General features: G+C 32.3%; 1 protein-coding gene and 1 long non-coding RNA gene across 6 annotated transcripts in view; one reads left to right on the top strand and one right to left on the bottom strand.

Moving 5' to 3' along the window:
- LOC141452511 (uncharacterized) overlaps positions 1-20,098 on the bottom strand; it is a 42,241-nt gene extending 22,143 nt beyond the window's left edge. Inside the window, exon 1 of the long non-coding RNA XR_012457436.1 lies at positions 19,840-20,098. This is a non-coding gene — a long non-coding RNA (uncharacterized lncRNA). The remainder of the gene's footprint in view (positions 1-19,839) is intronic.
- Positions 1-23,001, top strand: part of LOC141452507 (monocarboxylate transporter 9) — a 149,504-nt gene that overhangs the window by 114,416 nt on the left and 12,087 nt on the right. For 4 of the 5 annotated variants that reach the window (XM_074124737.1, XM_074124735.1, XM_074124736.1 and 1 more), the window contains exons 2-5: positions 18,481-18,787; positions 20,923-21,066; positions 21,187-21,392; positions 21,481-21,808. In XM_074124737.1, the coding sequence (XP_073980838.1) occupies positions 18,481-18,787; positions 20,923-21,066; positions 21,187-21,392; positions 21,481-21,808 (985 nt within the window). Of the gene's footprint in view, positions 1-18,480; positions 18,788-20,206; positions 20,449-20,547; positions 20,689-20,922; positions 21,067-21,186; positions 21,393-21,480; positions 21,809-23,001 lie in introns of those variants that run through there. The other variant, XM_074124739.1, reaches the window with a different exon arrangement.

Here is a 23,001-nt window from a genome sequence, read left to right as displayed (position 1 = left end):
GTTCACTCTGATGGCTTATCTACTAGCTTACAACACAAAGTGGGGAAATGCAATAAACATTCCTTATCTGGCGAAAGAATTTATCAGTTCTATCACAGCGTATCTATTACATTGAAAAGTATCTACATAACTATGTGTGATTTGGTAAAAGAGATTCAAAGGATTTAGAAAGTTAATATTTTCTTCTAAAAAAAAAAAATTAAATTGTAGTAAACATTATTTATATTAAATTTATAAAGTTTCAAGATAAGTATTAGATGGTTCAGATATATGCATTATCTTGTAGCAAACTGGAATTAGAATCTTTACAGCATTTTCTATTCTCATGTCCTGTTTAAGAGTACAATAACATAAGAAAGAAATACATTGACAAATGTTATAATAATCAAAATAATAGCATTGAAGATCTTCTTTTAATAAATTCAATAAATAACGTGAAACATTTATTTTATTATGTAATTTATTAATGTTTACAACTTCGTTTATTTGTGATTGACGAGTGATTATGTTTACAATTAAATTCACATATTTATATTTAATCCAATTGTAAGTACAAATAGGAATTGAATTTTTTGTTTATCATCTGTTTTTTGAATGGATAAATTTTCTTTGTATTTTGGATACATTTTCTTTTTCCTTTCGCTATTTTCATTGTATTGTTCACTTATTAAAAAAATAAGTAAATAAAATAAACCAAACTCATTGTTAAAAGATGTTATCTTTGAACAATAAACATTTTAATATTATTATTACTACTTCTCGACAAGCGATCTAAACTCTCACTACAGAATAAACGACTAATCTACACCATGATACTGAAACCTGCCTGCCTACTTACGGAATGGAACTTTAGGGTTCAGCCAAAGCTTCCATTATCTACAAGAATCCAATCCTTCCAGTCAAAAACACGTCCGCCGAATCGCTAATGCTCCTTACTTTGTCTCCAACTCTACCTAGCACCGAGATTTCCTTGTTCCTTATGTTTCAAAAGCTGCAAGATCCCGTTATATTAAATTCCACCCATCAATCACCTCACATCCTAATCCATTAGTATCCCAACTTTCTGCATTGCCTGGAAATACTTGCAAGACGGCTGAAGCGCCGGTGGCTTCGCGATTTTCTAACTGAAGTAAATGCCAATTTACAATAGTGAACTGTACCACTTTGGTAGTTTCACCAATGGGATGAATGCTGTTCATGTATCTATTCTATTTTCATATTGTATCAGCTTCACTTATTGCAGAATTATACTGCAGTTGTGAAAATAAAGTAAAAAAGAATTATTATTATTATTATTTATATTAAATTTTAAGTGAGACTACTAATAATTTCTTTGCGATATTCTCATAATTTGCAGGCCCTCACCACTAACCGTTCGACTAAACCGTTGCACCTAACTTCCAAAACAGTTCCTGCATACAAGTAACTTTTATTTTAAAAATATTTTTACTGAGCAGTACTTGGGGAAGATGGATTAGCAGCAGCTTCTTCTTTTAAGTACCATCTTGGTTTTATGCACTATAATTGCATAATATTAATGGGATAACATGAGTTGCTAAAAATTCCATGTTTTTAGTAGTCGAAAGAAAACTAAGAGCGATTATCCTTATTTTATTATCCTTATTTTTCAAGACTCATTTGTGACTTTCGATAAAATAAGAAGAATGACTAATCCCCAAAGATGAAACTAGAAAAAGTAATCAATAAATAAAATTAAATCAAGAATTTACTTTTCACTTTCTATTGACCACTTATTCCATTCATTTGGATTCATAGAATAAACAACATTTATTAGATATTTTTCTGAATTGCTATCCCTAGAATTAATACTCGTAGTTCTTGGCAAACATTCCTTTAATAAATCACTAAAGTGAAATTAGTGAATCTCTCGTAACTAAATGTTTCAGAATTATTAATGTACAACGTACACGCATAATTTATTTATTAGCTATACTAATATGGCTGATATGTCATCGATATGCATGATGATTGCTAATTGTGATTTCATTGTTGATGTAAAGATTGGAAATTCTGTTTACACAATTTATAAATAATATTAAAAAATTGTTAATACAAGTTTTAATACATTATTTACAGTAAAGATTTGCTGAATCAGAAAGTTTTATGGCCTACATCTATCTAAATGTGTACTTTAATGAAATACTCAGATCAATTACTAAAATTAATTTTTCTCCCCTGGTTTATCTCAAAAACATTATTACTCGAAAAGATTACTGGCGAAATTCTAATGTCAAAAATTTTGAATCGCCAACTAAAATGTTACCTGAAAAAGAGAAAATGGAATTGACAAAATTCCTGAACTTCAGAGGTGATATAATTAGTTGGATATTCAAAGAAATGAACAAGTTGAGATTAAAATAGATTCCACTATTAGAAATGAAAAAGGTAATACCAATAGCTCAGTGGTAGCGTACTTGTCTCAAGTGCTGGAGGTCACGGGTTCGAATCCGACTGCATATGTACCAGAATGTAATTATTTTCTCTTCACCCGAGTCTCTAACATTCTCAATCCAATTGATTTAAAAAAAATTATAAGCTGTTAAATCTTAATTTGATACCCCCTTTACCAAAAAAAATAAAGCAAATAAACAACCTTGGAGTTCTTCAGATAATAAAACAAATTTGAAATTTATGTAATTGAGGATAAAGTTCTTTCAATGAAGTAAAACGATAATAGTTTGGGTCACTTGAGTAAAAATAAGGTGCAGTTATGGGAAAAAAAGGTAAATTTATTAAAATATTTAATCAATATTTTTATTTATAGAGTTTCTATTAAATCATTCTTTAAATAGATTTTATTTTAAAATAAGGAATTATCTTCAAAAAGAACTTTTCTTTATGCTCCTACCCTTTAATAAAAAGAAGTTTTTATGCTAAAAATGAAATATGATATTGCGAGCAGAGTTCGTAAAGAAATTTCACACATTCTTTAGCTTTAATCAACATACGTAAAATCTAATTTATTACAAGAAGAAAGTAAACTTTAAATTGTTGGAATTGGGTCTTTCATAACTAGCTTGGCTTAAAGATATTAATAATATTTTGTCCTGATATATACGGCATGCTACTAGAATGTTTCTCTATATTTTTGCCTAAAGTATCTTGATAAGATCAAAACTTGTTCGACCGGGAAAAAAACGTTTTTTTTACATTAAAATGGAGTCGTCAAACTGATAGCCTTTTTTTTTAAAATGACCAAACTTACGATTAATTCTTAAATGAAGTAGCTGGTATTTGGCAAGGAATTGCCAAAAATCAGGTATCGAGTTCCTGTTTCCTGAATTACAGCTTCCGTTTCGTAGGAACTTTTCAAGAATAGTGGATCTTTTTTGACTTCATGAAAGTCCATTAACGCTTAGAGAGCCTTCTCAGTATACACTGCCGGCCTTAAGGCAGTGTTCACTAGCTCCTGTCTGACTGTCCATCACCAGACAGTGTTGCTCTACAACTGTAAAAGGTTCATAGAGGGCAGAAAAAAGAAGATCTTTATTGGAAAAGTTGACAGAATCATCAACGTTAGGTATTTTGAAAATGTAATTAAATTTAAGCCAGAGAATGTGAACGAGTTTAATTCGTTCGCTTAACATGTTTTGTCATTAAATTAATAACAAAACACCTTGGCAACCGCTAGCACTCTAACATAATAACTTTTTCATATTTACTACCAAACAATTATTATTTAAATGAAATTTGTTTAATTTATTGGTCAAGTAATAAATGACAAAATATTAAACATGTTGACATGGTTTATATTGATAGAATTCTTATCATGCCTTAAATTAGCCTTGATGTCACTGATTTATATACTAAACGTCATTTTTGCTATTAAAAAATAAAATAAAACAATGTGATCCCACACATCACAATCTCTAGTTGCATTATTCTTGGATGCAATATTTTACTAGTGGGAAAACTTGTGGTTAGCATGCTGGACACCCACGCGGAGATCCCACCATAGTGGGATTAGACCAAAACTAAAAATAGATATTACCTGATTAAAAAAAAAAAAAAAAATTCTTTTTTGCAGTCTGCATATACATATACGAGGGTCGTTTGAAAAGTCCGTGCAAAAATAAAAACTACTTAATTTTTTGGAGTGAACCTTTTTTATTATTTAACATAGTCTCCTTTTAGGCTTATACACTTCGTCCAACGCTGCTCTAGTTTGTTGATCCCTTCCGAATAATAGGATTTGTCCAAGTCTGAAAAATAGCCATTCGTTTCTGCAATCACCTCCTCGTTTGAATAAAATCTTTTTCCCGCCAGCCATTTCTTCATATTGGGGAACAAATAGTAGTCCGAGGGAGCCAAGTCTGGAGAATAGGGGGGATGTGAAACGAGTTGGAACCCTATTTCCATTAATTTTGCGACCACAACTGCTGAGGTGTGATCTGGTGCGTTGTCGTGATGGAAAAGGACTTTTTTGTGGGCCAATCGTGGGCGTTTTTCTTGCAGCTCGGTTTTCAAACGGTCCAATAACGATGAATAATATGCACCTGTAATAGTTTTACCCTTTTCCAGATAGTCGATGAGGATTATTCCTTGCGACTCCCAAAAGACAGTCGCCATAATCTTTCCGGCCGAAGGAACGGTCTTCGCCTTTTTTGGCGCAGATTCCCCCTTGGTCTCAGGAGTGTAGTGATGTATCCATGTTTTATCCACAGTGACGAAACGACGCTTCAAGTCCTGCGGATTCTTCTGGAACAGCTGCAAACCGTCCTTGCAACACTTCACACGATTTCGTTTTTGATCAAGCGTGAGCAATCGCGGCACCCATCTTGCGGATAGCTTTGTCATTTCCAAATGTTGATGCAAAATATTATGTACCCGTTCATTCGAGATGCCCACAGCACTAGCAATCTCACGCACCTTCACTCTTCTGTCATCCATCACCATATCATGGATTTTATCAATGATTTCTGGAGTAGTAACCTCAACAGGGCGTCCAGAACGTTCAGCGTCATTTGTGCCCATATGGCCACTCCGAAAATTTTGAAACCACTTATAAACTGTTCTAATCGAAGGTGCAGAGTCACCATAATGTTTATCAAGCTTCTCTTTAGTCTCCTGAGGCGTTTTGCCTTTCATAAAGTAGTGTTTAATCAACACACGAAATTCTTTTTCGTCCATTTTTTGAAAATCACTCGACTTCCTCGATTCAAACGAATGCCAAACACAAAGAAATAGACCGATCTGGCTGAAACTTGGTGTGTGTTCTTCCAAGAGATGCTACTAACTAAACATAACCTCGATACGCGTCAGTGGTGCTATCTCTCTGACTTTGCACGGACTTTTCAAACGACCCTCGTAAATATATACAATAAGTACATATGATGGTGATGTTGTAAATGGTGCGTGATGAGCAGTAGGAGAGAAGCTTGCCAGCGGTGTCAGCACTCTCTGTAGGAAATCGATGTTGAAGATGATCTTTAATTCTTAAGGAAGTCTTTGGGGGCCATTGACGATTCTAGTCGGCGTGATGGATTGTCTGAGAAGGCGAAATATCGAACTTAGACCAAGTAGAGAGAGCTTGTATGGAACTTGCGATATTTCGTCTTGGCGAGTTGGTGCTAGAAAGGGATGTTGAGGTCATTGTAAAGAGTAAGGTTAGTCACGTAGAAAGGAGCGTCAACTATTTGTCGGAGTAGTTTTGTTATGTTTACAGTTAGGTTTGCGAGTAGTATTATATATTAATCGTTTGACTTCCACGGGGCTATTAGAAAAGTCGTCCAAATAATCTGTAAAGAAGTTTCCCATGTTCTGTCACTCTAAAGAGCACAAATTAGCGGCACCAGGTCTGGTCAAGATGAAAGAAGACAAGAGCACCAGAAGTACAGGAGCTCCGCCGCTGGCATTTCAATGGGAACCTGTAAATATCCTAATGCAGTGATGGCGAACCTATGACCCGCGGGTCAGTCGGGTCAGACACTGACCCGCGCAAGCTTTTTCACTGACCCAAATTGTTAGGCAACCATTTGTTTGTTTACACGGGTTGATTTAGATTTTCTAATTGTGTGGATAATTTATATTCTATCTGTATTTTTTTTCAATCACGCATTGAAACAAAAGCAATTCAAATGCTATCTATAACTTTTTGTTTGATCATTACAGTTCTATAACGCAAATGACGACAAATGCTTTTGTAGTATTTGAAATAAAGCAAAATGTATTTACAAAATATCAAATAAAATGTATAATTTTACTCATATTTTGTTTGTTAAAAAAAAAATCGACAACCCAAAGCAAATAACCATATTTAGATTTTTCTTCAGATAAAACACACTTTTGTAAGGTTTTGTTCAGTTATGTTTGTAAAAAAGAGACTTCCATAGCACTTTTTCGTCCCATTTTACTTAACTCTTGTGCAAATGGGCATTAGTGACCCAAGAGCTAGTACTAAAAAAAAAAAATGAACAAAATTTGACCCACATCTCAAAAAAGTTCGCCATCCCTGTCCTAATACATCATGGCTGTACGTCAGAAGTCAAGAAAATTTTACGTTTTTATGAAAAAATTAATTAGAACTAGAAAATACAACCATAGTTATTTATTTAACTAGTGTGGAAAATACTTTACACTAGAGTTAAATATTATATTTTTTCTGCAACCATTTATTAACTAAAAAAATTAAAAATTTCATTTTTACAGTCAACAAAAAGTAATTTATTTATTATAAACATTTATTGTTATATTACAATTATTTACATTACTTACGTATTTACATTACTTATTACATTTTCTGCTGTTTCTTTTATTGATGGAGGAGTGTTTTCTAAACAGGCATCACTAGAATCCATTTTAAATTTCTATAAGGTAACACTATAACCTTTTTAACTGTTATAATTAAAAATATCTAATTATTTATTAAAGTATTATTTTTATTTCTATATTCCTTTCAATTTTTATTTTATTTTTTAATATTCGTTTTTTAATTATTTAAATAAAATAAATTTAAATAAGCTTATTAGAGTTTTACAGAAAATATTTATGTTAATAACAAAACTTCTTATATCAAGGAAGCACAATAAAGTTTAGTGCGGAAAGTGACACTAATGGGAATTTCCCCCCACTAGTGTGGGAAGTTGGGCATTACACAGCTGATTTTAATTGATTAATGAGAACTTCCCTACAAAACAAAAACGAAGTAAACAATGAGTATACTGTGTGTTTACACTTGAAATGAAAAGATAAACATTTAACTCTAATAGAAAAATGAAAAATCAAATAAAAATGAATACATTTCAATAATAGAAATGTTTGGCAAGAAAGAAAATTTCAATTTTCTCACGTATCTAGGCCTAGCACAATCTGACTCATTTAAAACAGCTAACATTTATTTCTCTCATACACAGTATAGGAATTCCAAAATACTTTTTCATTATTTCGCTGATACATGTAACGGTAAAGATCGTCATTTTCTTTAAGATTATCCAGCGAGTACTTGAATTCCTTCCTCTAGACCCAAAGGTGCATAATTTGTCCCAAAGTATATGTGCGCAATAGTCGGAACTCTGCCTTTGAGCTAGCCTCGAAATACATTTTAATTGTACATATCCAAACAAGCTTTAAAAAAAAAGTGATGTAATTCACAAAGTGTTGAATTATCTTCGTTCAAATTTTAAAAAAGAAAATAAATATACTTGTAAGTATTAATTAAGCACCAAAATGTTTAGTAATCGAAACGACCCCGCTTCCAATTACCTAGTGTGGCTATCGATATTCTACTGTACTCATTTTGTAAATGAACATTTAATTGTACACGCAAAACATTTTTTTGCGTTCTATAAACTTAATTAAATAACACTAAATAATTATATTAATTAAAAAAAAGTAATGTATGAAACTTATTTATCAGTGAAACTTACATTAATGACTAGGTCGCAGGAACGAGTTTTAATTGATAGATAAAGGGGGAAAAAACCAGGTCATATATGGAACTAATGAATGGTTGTGTAAAGTCGTAGTGTTTTTGGGTTACATATACTTCGTTTACGATGGAGAAAATTGACTTTACATTAAGTAATTCATTTTAAATAAAGCTTAACTTCTTAAAGAACTAAGCATTACTGTTAGTTGCACTGAAAAGGCTGGAATAGGCCTTCGAGGAATGGTAGAAACTGAGGATAGAGGCGTTTACTCTGGGGTAGAATAGAAAAAGAAATGAACTCGTTTGGTATAGGCTTGTTTCAACTTCCATGATGGTTCGTCTTCGATTGATTGATGGGTAAATTAATGTCACCATGCCCTCAGCAACCACATTTCGGACTATTGGATCCCTTATTTCGAACCCGGGATTGGGGGCCTAATACTGAGATTATTAATTCTTTATTTTGCAGCCTTTTGCAATAAGGTCCTGCACAATAAATTTTCGCCATTGTTGTGACAGCTATTCTTAAGCTTAATTCGAACTTCTTCCTGGACCAAGGAATCATCTCAGGTTCCTTCTTTCTAGTTAAATATCCTTCTAGTTCTGCTTTCTCTTATAATAACTACATGAACTTCAGAATTTAGTTTATAGAGCCCTTGTATCTTTCTAGTTCTGCAGATTTCTGAACTTCAGAATTTAGTTTATAGAGCCCCTGTATCTTTCTAGTTCTGCAGATTTCTGAACTTCAGAATTTAGTTTATGGAGCCCCTGTATCTTTCTAGTTCTGCAGATTTCTGAACTTCAGAATTTAGTTTATAGAGCCCCTGTATCTTTCTAGTTCTGCAGATTTCTGAACTTCAGAATTTAGTTTATGGAGCCCCTGTGACTTTCTAGTTCTGCAGATTCCTTCTTCCTCTTCTTTTTTTGTACCAAAAGATATGAATAACGGCTTCTCTCTCTCACTCCAAGGTCTTTATAACCAAATTTTTCGCAGAACTTACATGAGGGGATGTAAGTCGGTTAATATCTGTTAAGAGTTACCTATACTTGACCAAGGCCTGAGAGCTTAACCCAGGAGTCACTCTCCAGAATTAGGAGTCTGATTAAACGGACAGGTCTGGAAGGCGAGCTCTAAAGTCGGGGAGCCACAATAGATCCAAAGGGGTCGCAGTGGCGTAGGCCTTGAGGCCGCCCTAATTTAATCTTAAGAAATTACGGATGTGTTAATGGACTATAGTTTATCTATAAAAACCGCATAATTTGAGCAGTTGTTCACATCAATTGCAGACCTCTACTGAATTTTGAATTCCTGAAGAAATGGCTGATCCATTTTCTCCTGTAGTATCGAATGATTCTGTATCCTTGTTACAACTGAAAGATTACTGTTCAGGAAATACGACTATATTTTATTATATCAATAGTGTTTAGTTTAAATGCTTTCTGTATTGATTCTGTTTTATTTTGGGAACGCTTTAATTATACATCAGAAATGGTATTGTTTATTTAAGTCTTGTTCTGTGTTTTATTTTAGTTTTGTACTGTTTATAATATATCTTTTAAAGGCAATAAATATTATCGCTTTCCGGACGTCAATAATTCTGCAATAAACGCAGTAAGCGATTCATAGGATGGTAGATATTGTGTATGACATTTTTTCTCAGTATATTTTTGTTCAAATTGAATTTTCAAAATTGTTTGCATTATTCTCTAATATCGTGTATTAATATTTTCATTAATTATTTAAGCTTAATCTAGTTTATTAGAGAACGTAAATAAAATTATTTCAGAAATATAGTAATTTTGTGATTGGAATTCTAAGTTATGTGTATAACAATATTGAGTATATTTGCTACTTACTCGTAGGTATTATCAATTACAGTTTAATTTGTTTTTATACTAGAATAATGTGATGTATGTGATATAGACGAAAGATGGCAGCACTGCACAGTGGGGAACACTTTCTTTAAGTGGCCTAAATGACATCATACAATTCAGAACGTCATTGTACCGCTGATATTGATGTATTGGATAATGTGTTGACGTATAAAAAAAAATATTCTCGTAAGAGATACAATATTTGGTAATAATTATCCAACTGTTATAACAGTATTTACCATTTTTTACATAATTTTGTAACATGTCTATTGTTGCTGAGCAGATGAGCTGAAAAGTGTTTATAGCGTTTACGGTTTTGTTTGTATGTTCGCCCTTAAGTTCTTTGCCTTTACAAGTGTTTTGTTAGATAATTCTAGGAGATTTACTGTTTTTAAGCAGAATCAAATGTTAAGTAAAGTTTTTCAATTATATCTTCATGACTTACCACTTATTTGCTCGCTTTCATCTCTTTTGAACTAATCTTAGCGATGTTCTTTTCACATCAGCAGCCGTGTCAAGATTTCAGCGTAGAGATTGTCTCTATTTCAATCAGAAAGCCTCAACCTTTTTAAGGTTAGGTGATATCACTGTTTTTTTTCTACTACAGAGCAGAAAATACGTATAGGAGATCATAGTGTTTCTGGTTTCAGGTTCCAAAAGTCAGTGCCCTACTTGAGTTAAGTCTGCTGTTGTTGCAGTATAATGATTGAATATTGTTTGCTATAATTAACCATGTTTAATCAGGTTACTATCTATGTAATCATGTACACGAGACAGTATTATAATTCTTACATTTTGAATTCTAAACCAATTTTATCGCCATATTTCTTAGTGTTCTCCTTTCTTCATATCATTAAAAATTTATCTTAATCTGACTGATCCTAATGTCACGCAACATCATTTCAGTTCAGGGACAATCTTTAACGGAATTAATGTTTCTATTGTTATTTTAAATTTAAAAACCTAAAATGAGATGTTCGAATGAATCGATAATACAGATTATCATTAAAACAGACAAAAGAAGCAGGATTCCTGCAGTCCAATAAACTTTTGCCTCATATTCGAGGGTATTAGATTAGACTAGGGCGACCTCAAGGCCTACGCTACTGCGACCCCTTTGGATCTATTGTGGCTCCCCTCACTCTAAAGCTCACCCTCCAGACCTGTCCTTTTGATCAGACTCTTAATGCTGGAATTCGAGGGTATGCTTCTAAAGATATTTCATTTGTTCTTCCACACTGGTAGAGCGGACACCAAAGACTCTCGACCACTCTAATTCGGAGGAGATAATGCTGCTATTAATCACTACAAATCATAAGCCAAAATAGGCTATTTATTGGCTTTAGCCAGCTGTATTATAGGTAAAACCAACGAACGTCGCGTTATAGAGTTCAGAATTTACTCTAATAAGATGGCATCATCCTCACATATTCCTTTAATCGTGACCCTGACAAATTTCTTGGTTGAGATCTATGATCTTACTTGATATTACGTTGAACCAATACTCGTAAGGTTTGCTACCTTCTCATTACCTGGAATCCCCACTGTTTGCTAAGGTATCCACTACAGTACCAACTACTTTGCCATCCTTTGCAAGAAGTTGAAGCTTATCTCTGGATTTCATGTCGGTAAGTGCGGCTTTGGTGTCATTAATAATTACTATCTTGTTTTTTTTTTTTGTTTTTATGGTTACGATTGGTATACCTAGTGAAAAGGTTAGGCACCAATTTCCTTCTCAAAATTGCTAGACTGCAATAGCAGCTGGGCACGCACCTTCGCTTTGAAATTCGTTGTTACGAACATTTAATCCAATCTACTTCATTTTATTACTTCTCAGCAATGGTTTGCCAGCACATTAGACTGCTTGATTTCTGACAGATAGTTAAACCTTTTGGATTACGCCTTGGGAGGCTTACGCCCACCTGCAGACCAGTCAACATCACCACCTTTCTTCAAAAGACATTTTTATTCGTCAATAGATTTATAAAATACCTACTTTTTTTGTAAAATAATTATTTCCCTTTAATTGAAATAAATATTTAAATATTACGAGCACAAGTACTGAAAGTTAGTAACTTGTTTTTGTTATCAGGAGAAATGATATTCAATACTTCGAAGGGTAATTTTATTTAAAATTATTTTTAAATAAAATATTAATTTTAAATAATAATAAATAGTTCATATTTATTAGATTAATATTGTTTTCAAAATCTCATTAAACAACAAAAAGTTACTACAGTAGTGCTTTGAACATTATACATTGCCACTTCTTTAGAAATATGAACTTGATAATTAGATTGTAGTTGTTATTGTTGTTAATAATCTTTTTCAATCAGTTTAAAATCTTGGCTATCTAATTTTTAGAATTTCTATCGCTTATATGAAGGTTGTAATTTATACAATTTATAGGTTATGTTTACAATGTTTTTAAAGATTTTTAGACAGCAAGAAGTAATCCAAAGAGATCATTTGTAGGACAAAATAAATAAACAATCCTTATCTCGCCAGTTGTTGTTCCCTTAATCCATTCCCACGGCTGTTTTTTTCCTCTTAATATTTTGCATATTTAATACAATCATTCCCTTTCTTTAGTATCGTTTAAGGTAGAATTCTTCTTTAAATAAAGAATAAAGGAATTGATGCGAATATTTCAGCGAGTACTTCTTATCGAATATTTATCCAGATAAGTTCTTGGCTGATCCAAATAGATAAGAAAATATTCTGTTGGTACTTTAGTAACTTATTTTTAAACAGTTGTATGTTTTAGTAGTAAAATATTGTTATGACTTAGTCTTTTAACATTTCTGCTATATTGCACCAACTAGCTAATTTCTCTTCAATACCTTTCAATTGGGTATCTGAATTTAAATCGTTTTTTTTATCTCATTGGAGCTGAGGATGTGTGGCTTAAGCAAGATGTTTCTTTTCTGCGAAAAAGCAGATGTGATGTACTTGCCAAGCTGAAAAACCACTTATCTTCAATTGATGTTGACCTTGTTTTAAATAGTCGATATAATTTATATTATAGAAATATTAGCTCCTTTGGATCTGGAGAAAGTTATCTCAATTTGAAGTGCCATATCAACAAATTAAGGTTGATGGCTCAGATAAGACTGGCTTGTAAAAAGTGCTCTAAGGTATCATGTGGTGATATGCGCTATAAATTTTCTCCAGAGAGTTACTGTCTGCTTTGTGATTCACAACAGTTCGATACATTGTCTCATTTCTTTTTAGATTGCTCAGAACTTAATCACCTTAGAACTAAATACATTTCCTGTTTCATAAATGATTCTATGACTGTAACTGGAAAAATTGAAAATTTATTGAACACTTTGACCTTAAGTAAAATGAATAACCTCTTCTTGTTTACAGTGAATGGTCTCAAACTTAAGTGTTAATATGTTTTTTGTGCCTGTATATAATGTCATTTAACATATACCTGTGTATATGTATAAATTTACTTTTTCCTTTTCTAGGCGGCTTATGTATTTTTTTTGTGGCTTTGAGTTTTCATCTTATTTTCCCCGTTTCATATCTATTTTCTAAGTTCATGAATATTATTATGTTTTAATTTTTGTGCAATTTCTTTTTTATTATTATTATTATTATTTTGTTTATTTATTTCCAAATTAATCAAATCTACTTAATTTCGATTTTATTAGACATCAAGTGTCCTACTTTTGTTTGTATTTTCTGTATTTTTTAAGCAGTTACTTTAATTTTGTATGTTTTATTATTATATTGTACATGCGCTGTTTGCATTCCATTATTTATTTTCAATACTTTGAGTTCAGCATTATTGTATCACAAATACATACAACTCCTTGCTTGTAAAGTGTAAACTTAAAAAGCAATAAATATTATTATTATTTCTGCTATATGAGTACACTTTTAATGTAATTTTTGAGAGTTGTATTCTCAATGCGAGTTAAAATCGTTTTTGTGTGATCCCGTTGGTTTGGATTTGTTCTCTGAGAAAGGGCCTAACTAAAACATCTTGTTAATTTATAGTTTTTCTTCAATGCCAGTCATTAAATTATTAAATTGTACTTAAGTCGTCATTCCTAATATATATTTATATATTTATATAGTAATCTGAGGAGGCACCCTCTGTATAAATTAATTTCATATAAATATTTATTTAGATGGCAGTGGCAAAGAGATTCTTTTGTCAGTATTACCCAAGGCATTTTTTCTTCAGTTATATTTTGTGTGTAAAACTAAAAAGTGTAAATGAGTTAAAGGAGGTGTTCAAGAAATATATACGTATTATAGTCTTTTCAGTGCTTTTTAATTTTGCCTTTTCTTCACTTATTTTTGTTGTGTTATATTCTTATTATAAATTATTCGCTCGGTTTATAAGTAAAGCTACTTAGTGGAACTGTCGTCTGTATTATTCCTGATCAGTCCACCTCCAGTATCCGTCGCATGCAACATATAGTTCCAGTTTGCCCAAGCGTGTTATGTTCAGTTTTTTACAGCGACTATTAGTTTTTTGAGATTATTATATCAGACTATTGAATAAATGCAACAAACTTTCTTTACTACAATAGCGTGAATAAAATTGGTAGCTATACAGCTATTCCAAGAAAATTGTTTGGAAATGATCCCATGGGTTATTACGGTTATTTTATGTATCTGTGACGTTTTGCTGCCTTTTGTATCATTTTTATTACGTTTCGTGCAATCAGCCCCAATCTCGTGAACATCAAAGATTTATCAGTTATTTCCTCTTTCTCTAAATTTTATTGCCAAATAGCCAATCTCTAGGGCCAGTTTTTATTAAACCTTCACTTCCTTCTTTTACGACTTGACCTGATTATTTGACGATAAGAGTTTCCTATGTGCACTTTCACAGCTTTTTCCAACAGGACGGATATCTTTTACCTTGTTTTTTTTAAACCAATTTTTCCGGAATAAAAGTGCATTAGATGAATTAAAAAAAAATATTGCGTAAAAACATTTACTAATAGTAGTAATTCTTGGGTGCAACCATAAAATCATAGAAAACCAATATTTCTTAAAAATCTGTTAACCTTGTATTGGATTTTAAATATTGCACTTAAAATATCTTGACCACTAAGACCAAACCTGCCCCTAGATTTTCTTTTCCTAGGAGCTTCTTACATCTCACTGTCCGGTGATGGACAGTGTTGTCTGTAACGAGAGAACACTGTCCGGAGGCCGGCAGTGCACTGAAAAAAGCTCCGGGCGCCAATAACCTGAGATGTTGACGCGCCTTAAATCATTTAAAAAAAAATAATAATAAAGAAACTAAAGCAATGGTAGCTCTTCTCATAAGAGATTAAAAAGCTAATCACGTGATCATTGGCACTTAAGACGTCTGAGAGGATTATCAGTAATTGATCAGGAATAGAGGCTAACTGACTAAGGAATTGTGAAGTTATATAGCGGATTGAGTTTACATTCTGTATGAAAGGAATATTAAAGTTATTATGCAAGGGTCCGTTTGGAATTTGTAAAAGAAAGCTCAGACAATAATGCCATGGATTTTTTGACAGTAAGGTTAGGAATCTGAGGAAGTTAGAAACATTTGGCAGAAGATCCCCAAAGTTCGGCTACCCCATATTAGTTGAAAGTGTTGTATAAGAGATGTTCGTTCCCTAATATCTCGATTTGTTATCTAATTGAGCTGTCATTATCGCACGTTAACTGTTAAGCGTTTATTGTATTGAAGTTTATCTTCTATTACAATACTTTTATATCTTTTAAATCGAAGATAAAGAACATCTTATTCAATTGATTTAAATAAATACAACAGATTAAGCTTACTTTCTCCTCATTTATCCCTCTAAGGCTTTCATTTTATTGGTTTCCTACCGATATAAGTGGGAGAACCTCCTGCTTGCAAAGGATTTTTTATATAATATGACGTAATTCAGCGTGTCAACCTCACTATCGCTGCAATAATAAACGCCCTCTTTATTCAACTGAAGGTCAAAATGGAAATATTTTTTATTGAAAAAACAATATATAAATATATTGGTTGGGTAACTTTAATAACTGCCTACCAGTTCTTCAATAAAAATATAAAAAATTATTTTATTAAACAAAGCTGGTCCTCACATTTTAAAATAGCTCCCAAAAAAGTATGGAGTTATTAAGCACTGTTAACTGAGAAGAAGAAGGAATTCTTGTAACCTCATAAAAACTTTAGGTATAAACCTGGCAGGAATAGTTTAAAACTGGTTATCTTATCTCAGAACCTCGCTTCTTCGGCTCTCGCAAAAACCCAAGTGCAAAAATCAAAGTTATACTATTTCATTATTCTTAATGTTTTATAGTCAAAGTTCTTGGGAAAAAAAATGTTGCCAACCTTATGAAAGTATCTATACCTAAATCATTGTTTACAAAAGTTGGTATTAAGTTTTCAAATAGTTTATTGACTTCATTGTAAACTCAATATTGTTTAAAGAAAATATTATAAACTGAGAATTTATACGGAGAAATCATTGTAAAAATTAAGGACTCTTTTTTCAAAACAAATAATGGTAATTCGGAGAAATCTTCAAATTAATTTTAACTCTATAAAATCTCGTTTAATCGTATTTACTTCCAACACAAAACTATTGGAACGACTAAAGGAATAAATATAGAACAACTTTTATATATAATAAAATTATAAAGGAAATTATTGACGTAGATAATAAATTCTAAAATAACAAATTAATAGTAGCCCAAAAATAGGAGAATAAAAAAAATTTTCCTATATGGACATTAATGCTGGATTGAATGAGTTAGTGGTCAATGGAGACTGAAGCAGACATGATATATTGATTGGTCAACAAAATATGTAAACAAGTGAACTACGGAATATTCCATAAATGCCTAAGGCACTGTCCTCTCTATCATAAATCATCTTCAACCTTAATAATATTTGCCTTTCATTGTATATATTATGTCACTGTTGCAACAGGCTACTTATACTTTTTTTTGATTATTATTATTATTATTAATAACTTTGGAACATTATTAAATAGCATTCATTCTCAGTGTATTAATTTGTACTCAGGGGAGCACCCAAGAATTGTTTTGGGGGGGTAGAGAGCTTTAAGTTTGAGAAGTATTGTTTAAATTTAAAACTATTCTTTTATTTAGGATATAATGTGTTCACTTTTTTAGTGACCTCGTTTTGAAAACAATAATTGAGGCTTACTTTAAACTTAAGACTCTGAGAAAGGGCTCCAAGACAGAAAAAAGGATGTGTGAGTACGTCTACAAGCCGAGATGTGATCCCTGGAAAAGCCTAGGAAAACTGGAACAGTCTTTCAGGCATAGTTTTTTTTAAAGGCGCGCCCAACATCTCAGGTTATTGGCGCCCGGAGCTTTTTTGTCGGGGCACAACACTGTCCATCACCGGACAGTGAACAGTAAGGAGCTCCTAGGAAGTGCAAAAAAATCTAAGGGTCAACAGCTGGATTCGAACCTGGAATCTCTGCGTAGAAATCCAATTCGCTAACCGCACAGCTAATTCCTTCCTTGGCAGAGTTAGTTGTAATTGTTATTAGTTGCTGAAGAATTATCAATTTCAGAATCGGAATTTCCCGTACATCCTATCCTGTTCTGGCTATTAAGTCTTCTACAAGTAGTATGAGACTGGATGGACGGCTATTCAGATGACCATTGGTATATTATGTCTGGGATAACTTGGCTTTCAAGAACAAAACCCATAATCTATGTTAGATTATTTCTAATCAAGAGACTGACGAAAACTTCACCCAAGATTTGAACACATCTATTTTAATAACCAGAACTTTAGACTCCTTCTAAACTAGACCTCTTTAGAAAAACAACTTTATATCTGTTCAATCCAGTTAGAATTTCTGTGTAGAACTATAGGTAATTGCTAAGTGTAGTGTAGAACTATAGGTAACTACTAAATGTAGTGTAGAACTGTAGGTAATTGCTAAGTGTAGTGTAGAACTATAGGTAACTACTAAATGTAGTGTAGAACTATAGGTAATTGCTAAGTGTAGTGTAGAACTATAGGTAACTACTAAATGTAGTGTAGAACTATAGGTAATTGCTAAGTGTAGAGAAGAACTATAGGTAACTGCTAAGTGTAGTGTAGAACTATAGGTAACTGCTAAGTGTAGTGTAGAACTATAGGTAACTGCTAAGTGTAGAGTAGAACTGTATGTAACTGCTAAGAGTAGTGTAGAACTATGGGTAACTGCTAAGTGTAGTGTAGAACTATAGGTAACTGCTAAGTGAAGTGTAGAACTATAGGTAAACTGTTAAGTGTACTAACCTCTACAAAATGTGAACCCGACAATCAAAAATGGTCCATCGCTTCTTTCTACGCCTTACTGCCATACTATTCAAATAAGCAGGAAGATTCTGTTTGTCCACGATCTCGGCCAGATTACTATTGAACTTCAAAATCACCTATTCCATCATCCAAAACTCCTAGTCCAAATTTTCATCATTAATTCATTCTTGGAAAAACCTTAAAGAAGGTAGAAGGTGGTCCCTGACTCTCTGGATTACTAATTATTTAAATTACATATATTTCAAAAGAAATCTTAACACACATTCTGAATTCAAGAACCTGAGCGGAATTTTAAATTTCTAAAAAAGAAAAACAAAAACTCAAATCTGAAATCCTAAGTTCGGTTTTGTTATAATCTGTCTAAAAACCTAATGTACGTTTTACAACTAATTTAATTACAAAAATTTTATTCGTTTGTTCACAGACTGAGAGCGAGAGCTCTGATAGAGGCGGCGGGGGCGAGGAAGGGGTCCGACTGACAGAGGACGACCTTAGTCCTGGTGAAGAAGCTGACGGACTATCCTATTGCGAGCTGCATGACATACCACCGCCGCCGGACGGTGGATATGGCTGGGTCATCGTATTCGCATCCTTCATGTGTAACATGATTGTGGACGGCATTGCCTATACTTTTGGTGTATTTCTTGGAGAGTTTGTTAATTATTATGGAGAAGGAAAAGGGAAAACCGCTTGGGTTGGCTCCCTACTGTCTGGCATGTACCTCAGTGCAGGTAAAAAAACTATAGTATGGTTAATTTTTTAATATTTATCAGACTTAAGATTTCAAGCATTTTGATTTAATGAAAAGGGAAGAACAATTGCTCCTTTGAAACTAAAAAGTGATTTATAAGCTGAGTAAATATTATTTCTATTAACAACCAGTAGAATGTGCTCGAGAAATTTGGGAAACTAAAGTAAAAAACTTAACTTTGTGAAAGGATTAATTAAAATTATACATTTGATAAGGTGTAATTTTTGAATTGGACGAAAGCTACATGTAAAATTCTAATTTATAGCCCATAGTGAACGATATTTGTAAAGCAAAATGCTCTGTTATAAACAAACAAAAAAATTAATGAAAATATAAATAATTCAGATGGCAATATTTTATTTTAAGAAAAATGTATGGAAAGTAACCATTAACATCCTTTTGAAAATATTTGCCTTACAAGTAGGCTATTATAACCCTCTTTGAACATCAGATTATTTCTTCAAAATACCATTTTCTTAATCAAATCTTTGCAAACGATTTAAATAAAATAAGCTACATTCTCTTAAAGAGAAGAAATTTTAATAAAATGGGCTTTAAATAATACTTTGTTCATTGAACCTTCCTAGAATATAGCGTGGGGAAAGTTCATTAATAGATGGCCTCAGATGTAATTCGGTAGTTGTACATAATGTAAAATTTGATTTAAAGCTCCATAAAAAATAATTTCTGATTAAACAGTATAAGTTAAGCTCTAGTTACTTCTTTTTTTTTTTGACAAATTGCAATGTTTAATATTAGAGTACACATTGCATAATGAATGTACATCATTCTTTGAAATTGGCTGCATATCAAAAACGTATTTCTGTAATTAAATAATACTTGCCAAGAGTATGGCAGACATACAGTCGCTACATTGTTCGAATAGTTCGCTAGACACAAGTTTGTTTAAAATAACCCTACGCTAGTTATGGTGTGGAAAATGAAAGTTGTATTTATTTTAGCAATATAAAAATAAGTTCGATACTGTCAAATTTATTTACTTGAGAAAACAATCAAACAACATTCACTTACTTCAATTAGAGTGCTGGGTGTCAAACATTTTACAACTTGGGATTTCCATTTGACCATCAATTCGACTAGAGATATCTGTTTAATTTGAGCCTCAACTGGACCGCAAAAAAAGTACATATTGTGGTTATTTCTCTTTCTCCATTACGCCTACTTTGACGAAAAAACCACCGGAAAAAATGGCGTTATTATCTTACTGTAAGAAAACATTGCTCTGCTTTAAAAAAGACACCTGATTCCAGTAATTTATGATAGTATGTGGTTCTGATTACTACTAGAAAGAAAACCTCTAGTGCAGACGAAAAATCGATCAGGTCAATTCCTTCATTGAATCGATATTCTATCAACTAGAATTTTAGCAGGTATTCTAACCTTTCGTGGACGTTAGATTATGAATATCTAAGAGCATTAGATTAAGTATGTATCTTAAATAGTTTAGAAGACAAATTTAACTCCTCCGTTCCTGTAGACAAACAAATTCTCAAATAATATTTCAATTTTTTATTAGGACATATTAGAAATCCCGAATTTTTAAGGATATCTCCTCCTTCGTTTGGTGTAATCCAAAATTTTGGCCATAATTTTTAATTTTACGTTTTTGACAAAATTAGGGTAAGTAAAGTAAAAGTTGAAGATTGTTTGTAAATAGTGTAAAAGATTATCTCATAATGTAGCTCTATTTCTATAGCTCTTGTTTCTATTTTTTATTAGTGCCTGAAGATTATTTTGCAGTGACTTTCCTTGTTAGTTTACCGATAGAATAAAAGAGCTCTTATTTCTATTGGGGTACTGTAAGTAAAGGACATGTTGTATAGAAAGAAATGATGTGCTTTAAGAACTGTCAGAATTAAGGTACTGTCGCCAAGATATACGTTCCTCATAATACTTAATGTTGATTCTTATAATCAAACTTACTAAGCACGTTTGAATAAAATAAAAAATAATAAATGCGGCGTTGAAATGTATCTAGTAATAATAAATTTTACTTTTGTTGTAGCGCCATTAATTTTGCTGAATTCTTGTATTATCGTTTCATCAGCATGCACTATATTTCTTTCAACTAATTCGAGGAATGTTTTTTTGCAGGTCCTGTAGTGAGTGCACTCACAAATAAATTCGGATGTCGCTCGGTCTGTATAGCAGGCAGTATTATTGGTTGCGCTGCTTTCGTACTCAGCACATTCTCACCAAATGTGAACGTTCTCATGATTACTTACGGCGTTATGGGTGGTATGTAATATTACTTTTCCCAAACTTTATTTCTTTAATCAACCATTAAATAAAATATTAATAGGTACTATAAATTAAAATTATAAAAATATCTTTTAATTTTGCACGAATTAATTTTAGGTATTGGATTTGGACTGATATATCTGCCGGCTGTGGTTTGTGTGGGCTATTATTTTGAAACGAAACGATCACTTGCAACTGGAATTGCAGTTTGCGGTTCAGGTTTTGGGACGTTTGCATTTGCTCCGCTAGCAACATTTTTGCTTGAACATTTTGATTGGAAAGGAGCCAATCTTATATTAGCTGGACTTATTCTAAATTGTGCCGTAAGTTTTTAAAATAAATATTATTCATAGATTTTGGGTTTAGACTATTTAGTCATTTACTTATTTATTTATTTTAATGTTTAAATAGGTATTTGGTGCAATGATGCGTCCGCTTGAATTTCCAAAAGGACCATCATGTAAACCACTTCTACAAAGGATGGCCGATGAAAAACGATTCCAAATGGAAAGAGGTTCTATAGGAGGGTCTTATTTTATTGTGCAATTACCGGATGGTTCAATGGAGAAAAGAATGAAGATGCCAATCAATATTGACCCGGGAGTACATTCAAGTTTCAATTTAAATGAATTGGTACCTGGGACTCCTATCACACCGGTTCCAACTATGGCAGTTTTACCCACAATTACAGAGGCCAAAGCTCCTGAACAAAGCGGTTCATCTGGAAATTCTAGTGCTGGTGAGATATCGGTTATTGAAGAAGTTTTTTCTTTTCTTGTCTCTAATGTTTTGTTAAGTATAAATTTATTTACCAGTTTAAATTTTGTTTTTATTTTCTGAAAGTCTGTCTTTATCTTTTGCTCAAACATAACTTGATGATCCCTTCCACCCTTAATTTTGTATTTCTTGTTATTTGCCACCTTTCTGAACAAATATCTTCATTAATCACATTTATTACTTTAAACACGGCAGGCTGGCCTTTGTTGGATGTTTCAAAAATCAACTCCGGGACCTGGAGCAAAAGATAGAAAAATATTTAACAGGTAAAGAATGATTAAAAAAATCAAATTAGCAGAAATTATTGTTGAGATTTTTTTTTTATTTCTTTTAAAAAATGAATGTATTTCTTCGAGAAAAACATTTTCCAATATTGGGGCTGGTAAATTTTGAGAAAGTACCACGGCAGATTCCCATTGTTTCTGTTGTCTATTTGGGTAGTTACCCAGTCGGTTTCATTGCTTGATGGAATGTTTAGCTTTGTCAGAATAAGGTTTCCTAAGTAATCTGTTGGAAGGTGGATGACTCTTGTTGTTATTCCGAAAGAGTTATGTACATTATGGTTGCTTAAGGAGTTGCTAGCCATCTTAAGAATATTCTCTAAGATCTGTTGTTCCTCTATTCATTTATATAAGGTATTCTAGTTTTCTAAACTTCAAAATAGAAGAAACATTTTCAGCAATATTGGATAAAATCTGACGGTAATGTATTTTTAAGAATTAAAATATAATATTTTATCTAAATATGTCTATTTATCTAAACTGCCCTTTTTTCAGTGGCCACTAATGAAGTTCATTCCTCTATCACTTTTAACTGGGGTGATCATAGCGACTTCAAGTCACAAGTCACAAGTGACAAAAACAGATCAAGAAGAATATGGGAAATTCGTAGCAAAACATTTTAAAAAAATATGTATATCTATAGAAATTTTCATCAACTTTTGATTTAAAAAACTAAAAATTTCTTTATGGTCAGTCCATGTATGCTGTTTTAATCAGTGAATTCTGACCTTTCCATAAAGCGCAAATTTCAATAATTGATTGCATTATTAGCAAGGTTTTTTTTTACAAGTCAACGACATTTTTTCCCCCAAGTCCATACTAATAATAAAATATTCTTTAATTTGTGTCGAGAGGGGCAAACATTCCGCCATTT

This window comes from Rhodnius prolixus, unplaced genomic scaffold (genome assembly GCF_049639745.1).
Source record: "Rhodnius prolixus isolate KJV_2025 unplaced genomic scaffold, Rpr scaffold_3, whole genome shotgun sequence".
NCBI lineage: Eukaryota > Metazoa > Arthropoda > Insecta > Hemiptera > Reduviidae > Rhodnius > Rhodnius prolixus.
This window is presented reverse-complemented; position numbering and strand designations above follow the sequence as displayed.